Raw genomic sequence first — 15,616 nt, 5'->3', positions numbered from 1 at the left:
GCCTACTCTAGCAGAGACCAGTCTCTACTTCACACCTTGTGTGTCAGTCACAGGCCTTGTGTGAACTTGTGCATTTGCTCGGAGGGTGGCAGAGGGACCCAAAAGCGCCCAAGTCCCTGTGAAGCGCCCCCTGAACATTCCCTCTCCTGTCAAGCAGGCAAAGTGTGGGCCCAGAAAGCGCCCAGCCTTTGTCATGCGGGCCCCACTGGAAGCAGCAGGGAGGCTGGCTGGCAGCAAAGGCCTCTCCTCGTGGGCCTTCCAGAGGCTCCTTGTTGTCAAGGGTGGGGCGAAGGCGGAGGACTCTGCCCTTTCTTTCTCTCTCCCTTCCTGTAAAACAGGAACGCACCGGAGAGCCAGGCGTTGGCTCGCCCGCCTCTGGGCTCGGCTCCCAGGTGGAGGGAGGAAGGCGCGCGCACGCACACACCCCCCAGTCTGTTTTATGAGCCCGACGGCGGGGAGGCGGCTCCACGCCCAGGCCTGTTGGTTCAAAAAGGATTCCAAAAGGTGCGGCTTGGCCTTGCCTGTGCCAGCAGGGAGGGGACTGGCTGATCTCCACCTCCACCACCAAGCCTTCCCGCCACCGGTGCCTCCTCACCTGGCTGGGTCTGCCAGCAGCCAGGACCTGCGTCTCTCTCGCCCTCTCCTCTCTCCGCAGCCTGTGCCTCCCTCGCCCACCGCAGACCTGCCCTTCTGCCTGCGAGTCATGCTCTGCCGGGGGCGCTGATTCCTCGCCCGGAGAGAGGCCGCCTCGCTCCCCCTTCCCTCCGCAGGGGAGAGTTCACGCCTTTGTTCTGAGCGCTCTTCTCTTCCCAGCTGAGGCGCTCCGCTCTCGGTTCACTCGCCGCCACCATGAGCATGAACGGCGGGTCGCACCCGCGGCTCAACACCTTGGGGAGGATGGTCCGAGCCGACTCCGGCATGGATATGCGCTACGAGATGAACTCCAACGTGATGGCTGGCGGCGGCGGCGGCGGCGGGGGAAGCGGCCATACCCACAAAATGTACTACATCCAGAAAAGTTACACGGGGGACATCAGCTCGGACGCATACACGTAAGTGTCGCTCGGAGCGCACCGACGCCTGTGCGCAAATACGCAGACCTGATCTTAGGCGGGCGCTGCTGCTTAATGTCGTCGGAGCTGGTTTGTAGCTCTGGCATGATGATCAAGGTGTGTTGTGTGTGACGCACAGAGGCAGGCAACGCTCAGATGCATTTGGGGTCCAGGAAATGCCGTCCAGGTAGTTTGCTCTGGAACCAGCAGCGCACAACCAGTTGTAGAACTTTTGCTACAGGTTCCGATGGGGGGGGGGGGTTCTTCAGTCTGCAGGCTGCTGTTCTGCTTTGGCTCAGTTGCTGTTTGTGGCTGGTTGAGTATCAGGAGGCATTTTAGAACCCCCTGCAAAAGAAAGGAAGAAAGTGGGATGAGTAGGCTGACTAATTCCTGCCCCATCACTGTCTTTGTGCTGGCTTCCGTTTTCTAGCCCAATTAAAGGCACAAGTCTATGCATGCCTACTCAGAAGTAAATCCAGTTGCGTTCAATGGGACTTACTTCTGGGTATAGCATGGCATAGGATTGCAGGCCAACGTTGCACATACGCAACAGGGACCAAATGTGCACATTGTGGACCAGGTAAAAATGGGTTAAAAAGGTTTTACGGCTGGTGTCCTGATCTCTGTATGCCTTTGGCTACTGTCCTCTTGGATTGCAATTGCAACAAAATTTCCCTAGATAAGGAACTTCCCCACATTCACAGGAGGATACATCCTGCTTGACATCTGTGGGAGATGAAAGGCTCACTCAGCATTACTCAGCTCAGGCCAGTGATCTTCAAAAGTAGTTTAGATGCCAAGGTATAGTTCAAATCTTCTTGGCCAGAGAAGGGACTTGCAGATATAGCCTCCTTGGTAGGAAAACCTTGGGCTGCTTGATAAATTATGTCTTTCCTGTTCAGAAAGTATAGTACTGCTGTTTTGAGAGTAGTGAACCGCTTTACACATTACATATTTTTATGTGTGTACTTGAGGTCTTTTAAGTCTGTGCATAAAAATATGAAGTGTGAATGCAACAAAGGTGTTTGCAAGCACATGTACCATGAGTACTGAATACTCATCTCCTTTATCTTTTGCTTGTGGGCTACCCAGAGGCAACTGATGGGAAATGGGACTGGACTAGAAGGGTCTTTGACCTGATACAGCAGGGCTTTTCTTATGTTCTTATCTCCTTATTGGGCAGATGGTAGAAACAGGGGCTTGCCTCTGATCATCATGGATGACTTGATCATCTGCACATGTGCAACGGGAAACCACAGACAGTTCTGACGTGGGAACAATTTACATGCAGAATTGCATGTCATTTCCAACAGGAAAGTGTTTTCTGTGTAAGGAAAATGCTAACATGAGATGTAACTCTTCTGGCTTATTGGTTGTTGATGCTTCTCTCCTTTTAATTAGACATAGTCCACAACCTGTTTTCAATGACATGGCTCAGCTGTGGAATCAGTTACGCAATTGTGAAGGGAGTACTTCTGAGCATGAGCCAAGTGTATTGTTCTTGCCCTTGAATTCCCACACATGAAGATTAATGAGCAGGGTTCCCAGGTTTGAAGGTGCAGCTTCTGAGAAGGCCTGGGCCCAAGTGCCTTTCGTTTAGAAATTTATGACTGAACTTTTTTGTAATCCAAGCTTGCAGAGCTGTAGTTTCCCCTCCCTTTCTTTTACAAAGGGCAGCTGCCTTGGCCACTGAAATACATTTATAGCAGAGATGTGGGAGTTTGGGCAGCCTGGAAAGCAGATACTCTCACTTTCCACCATATGAAAACTCCTGTAGCTATTCTAGTCATGGTGCCTCTTTGTTGCCAATAATTGTGGGGCATTGTAGATGGTGTCTTCATCTAGGAATGCAGATAAGCTATGATAGGGAGGAAAGTACAAGTTGGAATGTTAAAATGAGCCATAAATGCAAGATTGCAGTCCACCTTACAATGCAACTGTTTTCTTTTCAGAACTTGGGCTCAACTGTGTGGGTGGGCATGTGTCTTCAGGCAGCTGGTAAAATAGCATGCTTGTTTTTTAACCCCCTTCTGTGTTCTGTGTTTGGATAGCCATTCCTCTTTGGTCCCCTCCCTTCTGCTCCATAACAGAATTCTATAAACTTTATTACTTTGCCTAGTTGTATGTTGTTTTTTTCCCTGAGGGGCTGGGTGTAGGCTGTTTAGCAGGGTAACTCATGTAGGTTTTTGCTCTATTGTTAAAGTACAATGCATCAGGTATGAACGAATGCATACATCAGAACAGTTACTGTGTTTGTGTTGATTACAGCTTGCCACTTTCCCCTTCTATTGTGTTAATTTTGTGTATGTATTGAGACCTTGTGGAATCCCTGAACATCAAAGCAACTGGGAGCAGTACTTTAAGGTTATGTCAACTGTCCAGCAGAACTGTTGTCTCCATGACAAACCCTCATAATCTGTTTGCTTAAGACTGAAAGCCAAGCTTTTCACTTGAGACATGCATCTTCTAATCATCCTAGGCTTATTTGCTGATGAGTCCAATTTTACAGCTGGAGAACTGAGGTTCAGAAGGAATTGCCTACTCATGAAATGAGGTTTAATTGGGATAGGCACCCATGTTTTCTGGTTCACATTAAACTAGTTTACATGAGCTTACCATTTGATGGCTGCCTCAACTGTGAACGAACTATTACAGATTAAACACCATCAACAGAGCTTTAATGTCACAGGATCATAATATCAGTTCACATACTTAGCTGTCAGCAGTATTCAGGTGATGAGATGCATGCATGAGCCAGTTCTGACACTCTTCCCACTGAACCAAACTAGTTCAGTAATAGTCAACCAGAGGCAAGGGGAATGTAGACTTGTATTCAGCAAATACAGTACATGAGGATCATGGCTATCAACCTTGAGGTGGATGTGTGACAAACAGAGATCCAATCTGTAAAACTTTTTTCCCAGACTTCAGATGCACTGTTGGAAAAAGTTTCACCTGCTGGATTTTTGTCTGCCTTGCAACTGTTAAAAGCAGAAGAACGCTGCATGGAAAAGGGGGAAAAACTACATGGGTTTCAAAAAGAACCTTGCTTGTGCATATGAATTAGTGCAATTATATTTACGTGAACATGCAAAAGAGCCTGAATATGTACACCTAGCAGATTTACTATAGCAGTAATGGTACCACACCCGTGTTTCACTTACTGTTTTGTGGAAGCTGCTTTACAACTAATGGTTCACTTAACTGCTTGTACATTTTTTCCAGTGCCAGAGTTAACCATACTTTTGTTCCTACTTGTTCTTGATATGGAGCCCCATGGAAACAGAAGTCCCATTCAAGCCCATTGATAAATTAGTGGAATGCTTGCAGTAGATGTACTTGGTTCATTACACCCTAGTTCAAAGTCCTATGCAAATGCCACACATAGGTTTTCTAAAAATCTGAATTTTTTCAATGCCATTCTGTACCATAATTTAGCTTGGGTTCTAGTAAAATTGATACCTTGCAGCATTTTACTGGATAAAGCTGAGTTACTTGGAGGTATAATTTGGTGCCCATATACACAAAGAAACATTTCTCCTGTTTGTACTGTACCCCAAAAATCTTCCCACTCATTTTCTGGTTAGTGAGTCCCAAGTGAAGGCTGAACAGAGTATGCAAGTCTTGCTTTGGCTATTTTCCTGAATTATATGGGCCCAGTTCTGCTGCTGGTTATGGGTGGTATTTTCACCAGGGGACCTGAAAAAGTTATCAGCAATTTAATTATTCCTGTATTTTATTTCAAAAGAATGATTCAAGATGTGCCTTGGAATAGTTCTCTTGCTTTTGTTTTTGTGACGGTATATCTATAGTCCATCCCAATAATTCACTGATGGAATTAAGTTCAAATTAGATGAATACAAAAAAGAAAAAAGGAAGTGAATTAAGTAACTGAAAACTGTAAAAAAAAAACACTATTTTTGCAATAACTAGGAACTTTCTTGTGACCTTCTTTTATGGATACATGTTAAAAATACTCAGTTGCATGCTATGTGCTTATTTTCTTTCTTGCGTTTAGGTGCTTTATTGGTTTCAATAATCACAATACAGTACTGTACTCAGTATTTATATAACTATCCAAAACATAGTCTTCAAGGTCAGGCATTTAATCTATCAAATAATTTTAACAACTGCATTCAAACATAAACATTGTTTAGAAATGTTGACATCTATTTTTTGAATGCAAAAGTTACTGCCCTTTAAATTTCAGCTAAATGACCTTTGGGGATTGAGTCCTGGTTCTGTTGAGGCTTTTTCTGTCATCCTTTCTTCTGTCACCCTTTCTTCATGTAGTGCCTTCCTTGGATAGCAACGCCAGCCTCTCCCTGCCCTAAGGGTTGAGCAACCTGCCTGTGTAATGTTCCCAGTTTCTGTAATCCTGGGAACTGAGTAAGAGGCTGGTTTCTGTGGAACCTCAGTTGATGGGAATCATGCTTCTGCTCTCAATGACTAGTCTGAGTTGGGCAATTTTTGAAAATTGCCCTAACACTGTTGTAAACCAGCAGTGCAGTTAAGTCTCTCAGAAATTGTTTGCACAATAGTTACGACCCCTGCCAGCAGGGTGGAGATAGGGCTGAAAATTTTTATATTCTACTGGTGTGATCATGGTGGTAGAATTAACTTCCGTAACTACAGAGTTGTTGTTGCTACCTGTGAACATAAAGGCGTTATTGTTTGTATGTGACCAACAAGGGAACAAATGCTGACAGTGCTATATCAGTGCAATGGTGTTTGGTCATTAGTGTGGAGTCTGCAAACTGCCTTCCTCAAATCCTTAGCCAGCCTCACTCAGAATCTGCAACAGAACAGCTGAACATGACAAGAACTATGAAACACTATACGTTAAAGATGCTAATAGTAATAAATATATAACACAGTATATAATTATATGTAGATAATTAGAAATTAGAATACATAAATATATAATTATTAATAAACAATAAAAATAAGATTATCTCTATGCTGCAGGTACTCCTATTTAACACTTATATTAGATACATAGCATACATATTATTATGCATAATTAGATGCATGTCATTTATGTATTACAATTTAATCCCACTGTTCCAAGGAGCTCAGGTGGGTGTATATTACTTTTTCCTCGCCCAGTTGATCCTATTAACAACCCCAGAGGTCAATTACCTAAGTAACCCAGTCAGTTTCCTAGGTAATTAGGGATTTGAACCTCTGTCTGCTCAGCTGAAACAAACCATTAGAACATAATGGCTTACCCTACTCTTACAGCATAAACTGAGTGAACACATGTAGAGGGGGGTATCCATGGTCATTTTCTTGGATATTTGCATGGAATTTATTCACATGCAATTGTGTATGTACTATTAGGCTTTTTTCCTGCTTCTGAGAACTTTCTTTTTTTCTGTTTTCCAATTGTGTTGAGAGTGCCTGATGCATGTATTGTTGCATATGTGTAGATTCCATGCTGTTATTCAAATGAACCTGTCATGAAAATAGGTTTCTGGTGCTCTGTAGCAGGATTGACCAAGTTCTTCAGCTAAAGAGTGGATTTCCTGGTCAAACAATTTGGTAGGATGGGGGTGTAAAGTATTCAGGACATTTTGCGTATCTTATCTCAGAAATCCTTGCAGCAATGTACAAGACAGGTCAATGTTGTTATTCCCGTATTGCTGTTGTGAAGCTGTGGGATAGCAGCTTGCAGGCTAGCCAGTGGCAGATCTTTAGGGTAATATTTAACTAGAGACTTTCTGTCTTATAATTTACACCCTCACAATGCAGTCCTGTGCATGTTTACTGAGCAGTAAGTCTGACTTAGTTCAGTAGGGATTACTCCTGTGCATAAGGTTGCGCTGTTAGTCACTACACCAAAGCTGCTGGACTCTAGAGAAGTATCAACATTTTTTCCTGTAAAAATGATTTTAAATGGCTTAGATTTGATTTTTAAGTGCACAATATCTGCTTTCATATCAATGAACATATAAATGCTTAAAATCTGCTGCACCAAACATTCTGACCAAGTAACTTCCACAAGCTTTTAAAATGATTGATAAAGATATATATACTATATATGCACCACCTTCTTTTTCATTGTCTGCTCCATAATGAGGCCAGGAGGAAATGTCTAGTTCTCCAACCTTATCTTAATTCCCTTTTTGAGGACTCTGTCATATTGCAACTCTGATTAGCCACCCCTGACCCTAACACCATTTTCCAGATAGCTACTTTTATTTCACAAATTGTGGCGTTCAATTTGAAGTGTGCCCCTATTTCTTGAAGTCCTTGGTTTATAGGTGTCAATTGTAGCTTGGTATGTTTTTAGCAAACAAATCTCTAGTCAGCTCCTTTAAGTTTTTATGTATGAAAGTGCTTAATGTTTTTGTAACTGTATGCCAATAAAGGTACTGAAACTGAAACTATATATGCTTAAACAACACTTAGCACTTTTTTACTTGTTCCTTATAGTTTGTTTTTAAAAACAAAAAACCTACTCAGCGATATCAACTTCATTTGTTGAAATTAGGATTTTCTTTGTCTTGGCTACCATGTGTGAATAAGCCCTACCATGTGTGAATAAGTGTGCCCATGTCCTTCTTTGCTGATAGGGGGAGTACTGGCACCCTATCATAGCATGCATGTTGTGGGTGAGGAGTGCTCTTGTATATGCCATGATTAATGAAAAGATCACATGATAATACTGCAAAGAGCACAGTCTGCTTGCCAAACACACTTCAAATGGATGAAGCTAATTATTGTAGGTGAGAGAAAAAAAATTCATGCCAGCTAGAAGCCATGGGAGCTGCAATAGAGTGAATAATTAAAATGAGAAACAGCAAGAGGTTTCAGCCTTTCATTAGGAAATGGGCGAGTCCTTCTTGCCTCAAAGGCCAGTTTGGGAGCTTCCAGTTTAGGGATTTTCCAAGTGTCTGACATGCTGATTCAGCATGTCTGATGCCCATGTACTGTCCCAGTAATGTGCTGATCCATTTGGCACAGTGCAGCCAGTGTGGTGTAGTGAATAGATTCTTTGACACAGCAAAGCTGTGTTCAGGCCCAGAGTGGATGTAGAATGGGTACAGTGTAGTGAAATGTGTTGTGTGCTTGTACACACCCTGTCTTATTCTCTCCTCTCCATCATGAATTACCTCTTCTTCCCATTGTTTGCATTTAATAGCATAACTTCAACTAACCAAAATCCCTGGGTAAGGTGGGGATTGTTGTTAATGTTAACCATGGTTCATAGTGTTATACTGAGCCATGGTTAAGAATACCAAGGGAAGGAAGGGTTGGCTGTGAACATAAGAACATAAGAACATAAGACAGGAAAGGCTAGAAGGGGGGGTCAGTGCATGGAGCTTGCAAGTGAACTCCTAACAATGGTTAAGAGATCTGTAGCACTGGGTTTCAGCCACAGAGGTCACTTCATAATCTTGGAAAGGTCACTCTCGATCAACCTAGTTTATCTAACATGCAAGAAGCGATGGAAACATTACCCTTTGTATGTTTCCTTGAGCTTTTGGAGGTAGAATTAAATATTTCTTCTAATTCTCCTTCGTTATAGTTACAATGTAAAATTAACAATGATGCATGCAGCCACCTGGATATGTCCTGAAAGAATGTTTTGTTTTAAAGTTGTGATTCTCCAAGGCCAACTGTGGGTACTATTTGACTTGCATGTGGCCCCTTGTGTGGTCTCTAGGCTCATGTTAGCACCTGGAGCACCCCAGAGTGCATTTAAAAAGAGAGTAATGCTCAGGTCATCATGATTTGCAGTAACAGATGTATGTATCTCATGACAAAACTTTCCATTTGCTGAACAAGATGTTCATGAAAAAATAAAGCAGAGTCTCAAGATGTAGACCTCTGTTAGTGGAATTGTCCAATGCATTATGTTGTTGTCCTCTCCGTGCTGTGGGGATTAAGCATTTGTAACCATGTGGTAGATTGTGACTGTAGGATGATCATTGGAACACTTTGCTCTGGGTTCATGTAATCTCCACCAGTGGATGATTTGAAGATGTGGCTGGAGAGATAGGTGTCATGAGTGGTTTAGGCATACAAAGGGTCAGAATAGAGGGTTGGACATATATTATCCCTATGCATACCTGAGGGGTGTAGGAAACTGGAAGTGGGCAAAGAGAGGTTAGTAGAATTTGAACTTTCCTTCTCCATAGCCTCAGGAAGGAATGAGTGTGGCAGACACTTCAGAGAAAGAACACAGGAGATCTTGGAGCCTAGCTGTGGAACAGGCTGCCCTGCCTGGTGCTTTGGCAGCTTCTTAGAATGGGTAATGCTGGTCTGATGACTCTCAGTGTTCCCTCCAGCTTTCTCTATTATAGAATTAAATAATTTTAGAAGGTGGGTATCTCCTAAGATAGGCCATACCTCTGCTTTTGAATCCTCAATCTCTGAAGTTTCCACAGGCTCCAAGACAGTGATTGTAAGTTGGCTAGAAAAATCAAATTTATGTACAGGGAAATTAGTGTGCATAACAGTATAGCACACACCTACCATTCTCTTCACACCTTTCTCTCTAAAGCAGTGGTTCTCAAAACTTTTTAGAGGCCCTAGAGAGGTTGCTGCCTGATTTATGAATGCCAAGGAGTGTGACTGTAATGGTGATTGTCAGTAGTTTCCCCCCCCCCTCAAGCAGCAACTTGTTTAACCCTTGATGCACATAGCCTAATCTGCCCTGTCTGTTTTGTGAACCTGCAAAAATCATGTCATGACCTGGACTTTGAGAACTGCTTCAACTGTTTGAGAACAGTTTGAGAACTGCTGCTCTAAAGTATCTCTTAAGTTGCATATTTCTGTAAGGCTCACAACTTGTAATCAATGTTCACAGTTACCAGCATTATCTCATTTGAAAGATTCATCAGTGACAATACAATGTCTTTCAATGTTTAAGTCACGGCATGCAACGTCTGTATTTTCCTTTTTAACTTTGTGGGCTTTTCTTTCTGATCCGTTGCTTGTTCAGACAGGTTTTTTGGGAGGCAAGAACAAAAAAAAAAACAATTCATTTCTCATGTGGGAGAATTACTTAACTACCTGAGCAAATAAAAAATCTGAGCAATAAGATTTTGTTAAAATTGCTTAAGTTAAAGCACGGATATGCATTCAGTGGTAGCTTATCTGAAACAACTCTTTACACTCCTTTGTGCTTTCCTTAAGACAGGATCAAGATTTTGCTGTTAGTGCTCAATGTGAGTAATACTGCCTTGAGGATTCTTCCTTGGGTGGTGTAGAGTTGTCTGTATGCCCCACCCATATATACAGATGGGTGCGTATCTGGTTATGCTCATATATGCTGCCACTAAGTGTTTATGATTTGAAAATTTAGGGTCAATGTGAAAGCCAAAAGGTGAGAGAAGCCCTGTTTCCCTAAACATAGTCTCCACTTATGGTGGTTTAGGAAGATTCTAATCATTCATGTGTGTGTTTGTGCTGCACACATGCTCTAGCCCTGGCTTACCTCTGTGAGTGGGACATAGGGCGCAATCCAGAGAAGAACTTGGGCCAGCACAAACTTGCGCTGGCCCAGTAGGGTCGCAAATGTGCCGTAAAGCACGTTTGTGCCTCCTTGTGAGCAAGCTGTGCCAACGCACAGAGGTGCGCTGGCACACAGAGGCTGAATCCAGCCTCTGTGGCAGCTTGCGTGGTGAGCCTTGCGTTGGCCCAGGTGGGCCGACACAAGGCTTTGGGGTAAGTGGGGAGGAGGTGGGAGGGAGGCGTTCCGGGCAGGGTGGGTGGTCTCGGGGGCAGGTGGGTGGTCTCGGGGGCAGGTGGGTGGGTGGGTGGGCAGGGAGCAGGAGGCGGAGCTGGGACCCGGCAACCCAACTTCCTTTTCTGGGAAGCTTGGAGAAACTTCTAGCTGCTCTGCTCTCCTCGGACTTGTGCCACCTCAGGAGTTGGCGCAACTCTGAGGAGACCCATGGGGCCAAGATGCCTTACCCAGAGGTAAGGGGAAAAGTTTCCCCTTCCCACTGGCTAAGCCACTTTGGGCCCCTATCCTGTGCTGGATACAGTGCAAGCCTTTTGGCTTGCCTGTTCCAGTGCAGGGTGGGATTGTACCCATAATGTGTTTGGTGACTTCTGCATATTCAATCCAACATGTGTGCTGTAGCCTACAACTATGGCTTGTGCATCCATGGTAGATGCTACATGCAGTGTGCCCAGAGTGCTTCATTACTAGGCCCCGGGTTGGAGCATACAGAGTCTTAAGAGTGCAATCCTAAAGATGTGCTTGGCTGGCACAAGTCCCTTGCACTGGCCTATGAGGGTTGCAAATGTACTATAAAACACTTTTGCACTTCTGTGGGAGTGAGGTGCACCGGCTTGCAGAGGCTGCATCCAACCTCCATGGCAATGGGAGAAGGTGGGTTTGCGCTGGCCAAGCTCGGCTGGCCTGGGGCCCTGGGGAGGCTTGGGGAGGGCAGGAAGGAGGCAGGGTGGAGAAGTTTTGGGGTGGGTGGCAGGCGGTTCTGTGAGCAGGCGGGAAGCGGGGCAAGGATCTGGCAGTTATCATAGCCCTGTTCCTAGGCAGCACAGAGCGGCTCCAAGCTGCTCCTTTCTGCTCAGATCTGTGCCACTTCTTCAGGTGGCGCAGATTCAAGTAGACCCATTGGGACTGCTGCAGCTCTTACCAGGGTAAGGGGAATTTTTTCCCCTTGTCTTGGGATGAACCTCAGCCAGTCCCAGACTTGCCCTGGATACAGCACAGAGCCACTGGCATGTTCATTCCAGGGCAAATTAGAATTGCGCTGCCCTTGAGCTCAAGCTAGAAGGGAATAGGGAAACAATGTTCTTCCTTTTTCGGTACTCTTTCTCTGTGGCTTTTAGGATGAATGAAGAATAGCTTAATGACTATGTCATGAAACAATCAATGAAATTTAGTACATTTTAGTGCAAAATGTCATTGATTTGCAAAAAGAAATGAAATTCCAGTGGTTGTAACACATCTAGTGATTCTAACTCATCTGTTGCAAAATGCATGCAAAGAAGTGGCAATCATATTTTTTGGTTTAGTGGCCATATTTCCTTTACATTTTTTAACTGCGTAGGAAAATCTCTGTTTTGGTTGTTGACTGCTAGCCTTAGCATAGTGCAGGAGAGATGTCTGCACAGTTAATTTTAAACCTGTCTTTGTTCTCTTCCTGTCCTTTATCTGAATTCTGGACCAATAGGCACTGATTAATTTCTGTTGTCTTAGCCATAATGTCCTTTCCTTGACCTAAAGGGAGCACACGTTCCTCAATACTTTCTGTCACCAGTCTACTTACAAAGCCTTCTGTGACCATTTGATGGGATTCAACATGTCAGGAATCACACCTATACATTTTATTTCATAGTTCACAAGGACATCAAGGTGCATCATGGATGTTGGTAGTGTTGCAACTTCCATTAGTGAAACACAATAGGTAGAACTTGCATCTCCCTGCTTCAGTAGCCCACCTGCCTAATCGCCTCCTATTTACTGCAAGGCCTTCATCTAATGCAGGAAGGACATGGCAAGCACCTAATGGCAAAGGTATCAACAATAACAACAACAGTATTTATATACCGCTTTTCAACAAAAAGTTCACAAAGCGGTTTACAGAGAAAATCAAATAGCTAATGGTATCAGCAGACATGAAATCACAAGTACAATGTTCAGCTTAGTTCTGCAGTTTTTAAAATCCCATCCACTAATGCAGGTGGCAGCCTTAGTTGGGCTGATTGGTGCAGCATAATGAAACTTTAGATATACCCCCATTTTCTACACCTGGTAGTGGGTGTGTTGTATGTACCATCTTTAAGATCTCTGTATGCTGGCCAGCTCTGGAAGCTAGAATGGCACAAAGCAGAATGTTAGCCAGTATCCTAAGCTTCAGTGATGCTAGAACACCATTCAGTTCTTATAGGCCTAATTCTCTCCATATTTTCTTGATGTGACTACAGTGTCAGTTGTGTGGGGTGTGTGTCAGTTTGTTTGAATACACCCTGTGTGATGAGACCTGGTGCTAAACATGTGTGGGAAACATACTAAAGTACAATTTGCCTTGGCATGGTAGATACTGTCTCCTCTGAAGTCCACATACAACCAAAATATTTGCCTTGCAAAACCAACATAAGATAGTGCCTTTTCTTATCACAGCAAAAAGTAATGTCGGAAGTAAGTATTACTGAATGTAATTCCGATTTCAGGGCTGATTCAAACCTGAGTGTGTACCATTTGGTGAAATCAAAGATTTTTCATTGAATGTGTGAACATTCCCATTGAAAAATACTGTATTTAAGAATACGTGATGCCTTGCAGAAGAAGAGCACAAGATACATAGGAAACAGCAGGGTTACTAAACTTTTTATGATTTAAAACAGCCATATTACCAGATCATGAAATCTAAATAAATAGATGAGATATTTTATCTATGTCCTTCCTTCTTTCCCTTCTAATTTGTTACTACTTGATCTTTCTCTTGTTTCTGTCCCCTTTCTAACTTACATAACACCTTGTGCCGTGTTGAGACTTGGAAGAACAGGTGGAAGGAGGCAGCTTACCTATTGTAAAATATGAGAGAAAAATTAACAGTTAAAATCACAGTATTGGGTTTGAGGTTATGTAAGGTGATGCAATGTTTGATCAACTATAGTTGTTCCAGTTATGCCAGTCATCCGTTGATGTTGCATGCTTGTTTCATCCCATGCTAACTGAAGCTGCCAAATGCTCTTGTTGACAATTCTGACAATTTTTAACTTATGACATGACATGATTTCTCTTAGCTCTAATCAATCTGAGCACTCAGAATAGAACTGGGCCTTTATGTCACTGCAGCAAAAATATTCAGTACAAAGAAATGTGATGCCCAGAGATCTAGATGAGCCTTAGAAATTAATTACTTTTTAAAAGCTTCTATGCTTCTCTTTTAATGGTAGGTGCCACCACTTGGGAAGTGCCTGAACTTGTTTGGGAACTTGGATCCCATCAACAAGGTGTGGCTCCTAGTTTGAAACACCTCACCCATCATCAGCTAGTACTGGCTTGTATCCGTGGCTGAGTCCCAGCATAACCAGAGAATAGAAAGCAACTTAAAACACAAGTATTCTTTGTTCATAATACAGTATATAAAATGCTTTTTTAAAAAAAGTGGTCCGAAGCTAGTTTAGAACTACTACGTCATAGAACTACTACTCTTTTTTCCCCCTGCTATGGACAATAGGGAATTCCAAAAGATGGTTCCCTTGTAGTATATCTTGACAGAGTCATAGACTTTATCGAACCTGCTGCTTTGCTTGTTAAAGGCTGAGTAAGAAATTGATATTACAAGACCAGAAGTCGCTCCAGTGTTAGCATAAGTGTGCTAATGTATGGCATAAATTAGGAACTTTTTAGTTAAAGAGCTAGATTATAAAGCAGATACATCTCAAGGGCAGAATTCCTGGGATTGTGCTGTTTTGGCTCGCACATGATGGATGCAAAGCTGTCTCTGCAGGTGCAAAACTAGCATGTCAGGAAAAAGACTAGATTAGAAGTACTGTACAGCTCCTTTCTGTGACTGATTTTATTTGAGTTGGGAGGTACTGAAGCATGCAACATCTACCACCTTTGGTTTGAAATGTTACATTCCCAAAAACTCTGTGCCACTTGTCTGAATAGGTAAATTCATCTTGAGTGGATTCAGATTACTGTGTGGTAGCCCAACTGATTGATGTCTTTCATCATATGACCAGTAGTCTTTGAATTTCCTACTAGGAACAATGGGAAATAAATTCTATCCCATGGGATTATCATCACATGAATGTGTTATTAAACCATTCATAATCGGAACCCATTCTTTTTTAAAATTTCCTCTCCCAGAGGAGCTGCAAAATCCTAATTCCCAGACTGACTCTAGCATTCCATATACCCATGATACTAATTCATACGATCAGTTTACCTGGAAATAGCAATACAGTACCTGCAAAAATCTAAGATCCATGTTGGCTTCTTCTTCGTTACAGGAATGTAGAAGCCATCTTATTTTTGGGTGGTTCCTTTTTGCTTTCAAACGGATAGGCACTTGCCACCCAAGTTGTCTATATGGATAAATTATTAGGTCAGCATAAATGATGCTAGTTTACATGGAAATGCACGTCAAGAACAGGTCTCTGTCCCAAGTAGCTTAGGACCTAAGCCTACCATGGGGGGAGGGGGGAAGAGCCAGAAGAAACAATGGATGAATGCTGGTAGAGAAAGTTAAATGTGCTTTGATTTTAGATGGGGGTGAGAGTTTAAATATTCTAGGGAGAGGCACTTTGGAGCAGCAAGGGAAAATGAGTGGATCCCCTGACACAGGAGTACTGACTGTGCTGATACTTACAGTGTGTTCCCCAGCTAGTATCTGCTTTAGGCTAAGCACTTTGTCTTTCATTTACCATTCCTGGTGTGTTTGAGCCACTGGTGGAGTAATTGCAAACCAGTATTTGGGGGCTTACAGCATGTTCCCGCAGTGGCTTTTATGAGGCTGTAGACTCAGCATTATAATTCTGCTGGGAGACAAAAAGAGGAGGGGCAGATATGTGAACCTTTGTGAAAGTAGACAGGTTATGACATCCATGAGAATTAAAGGTGT

The 15,616-nt window shown here is 43.1% G+C and overlaps 1 protein-coding gene across 4 annotated transcripts in view; it reads left to right on the top strand.

Moving 5' to 3' along the window:
* The first annotated feature begins 555 nt into the window (after positions 1–555).
* The window catches only part of DSP (desmoplakin), a 51,138-nt gene continuing 36,077 nt past the window's right edge, over positions 556–15,616 (top strand). For 3 of the 4 annotated variants that reach the window (XM_066626520.1, XM_066626519.1, XM_066626517.1), the window contains exon 1: positions 556–1,052. In XM_066626520.1, the coding sequence (XP_066482617.1) occupies positions 850–1,052 (203 nt within the window). In that variant the 5' untranslated portion in view covers positions 556–849. Of the gene's footprint in view, positions 1,053–1,830; positions 1,854–15,616 lie in introns of those variants that run through there. The other variant, XM_066626518.1, reaches the window with a different exon arrangement.

Source organism: Tiliqua scincoides, chromosome 4, assembly GCF_035046505.1.
Source record: "Tiliqua scincoides isolate rTilSci1 chromosome 4, rTilSci1.hap2, whole genome shotgun sequence".
Taxonomy (NCBI): domain Eukaryota; kingdom Metazoa; phylum Chordata; class Lepidosauria; order Squamata; family Scincidae; genus Tiliqua; species Tiliqua scincoides.
This window is presented reverse-complemented; position numbering and strand designations above follow the sequence as displayed.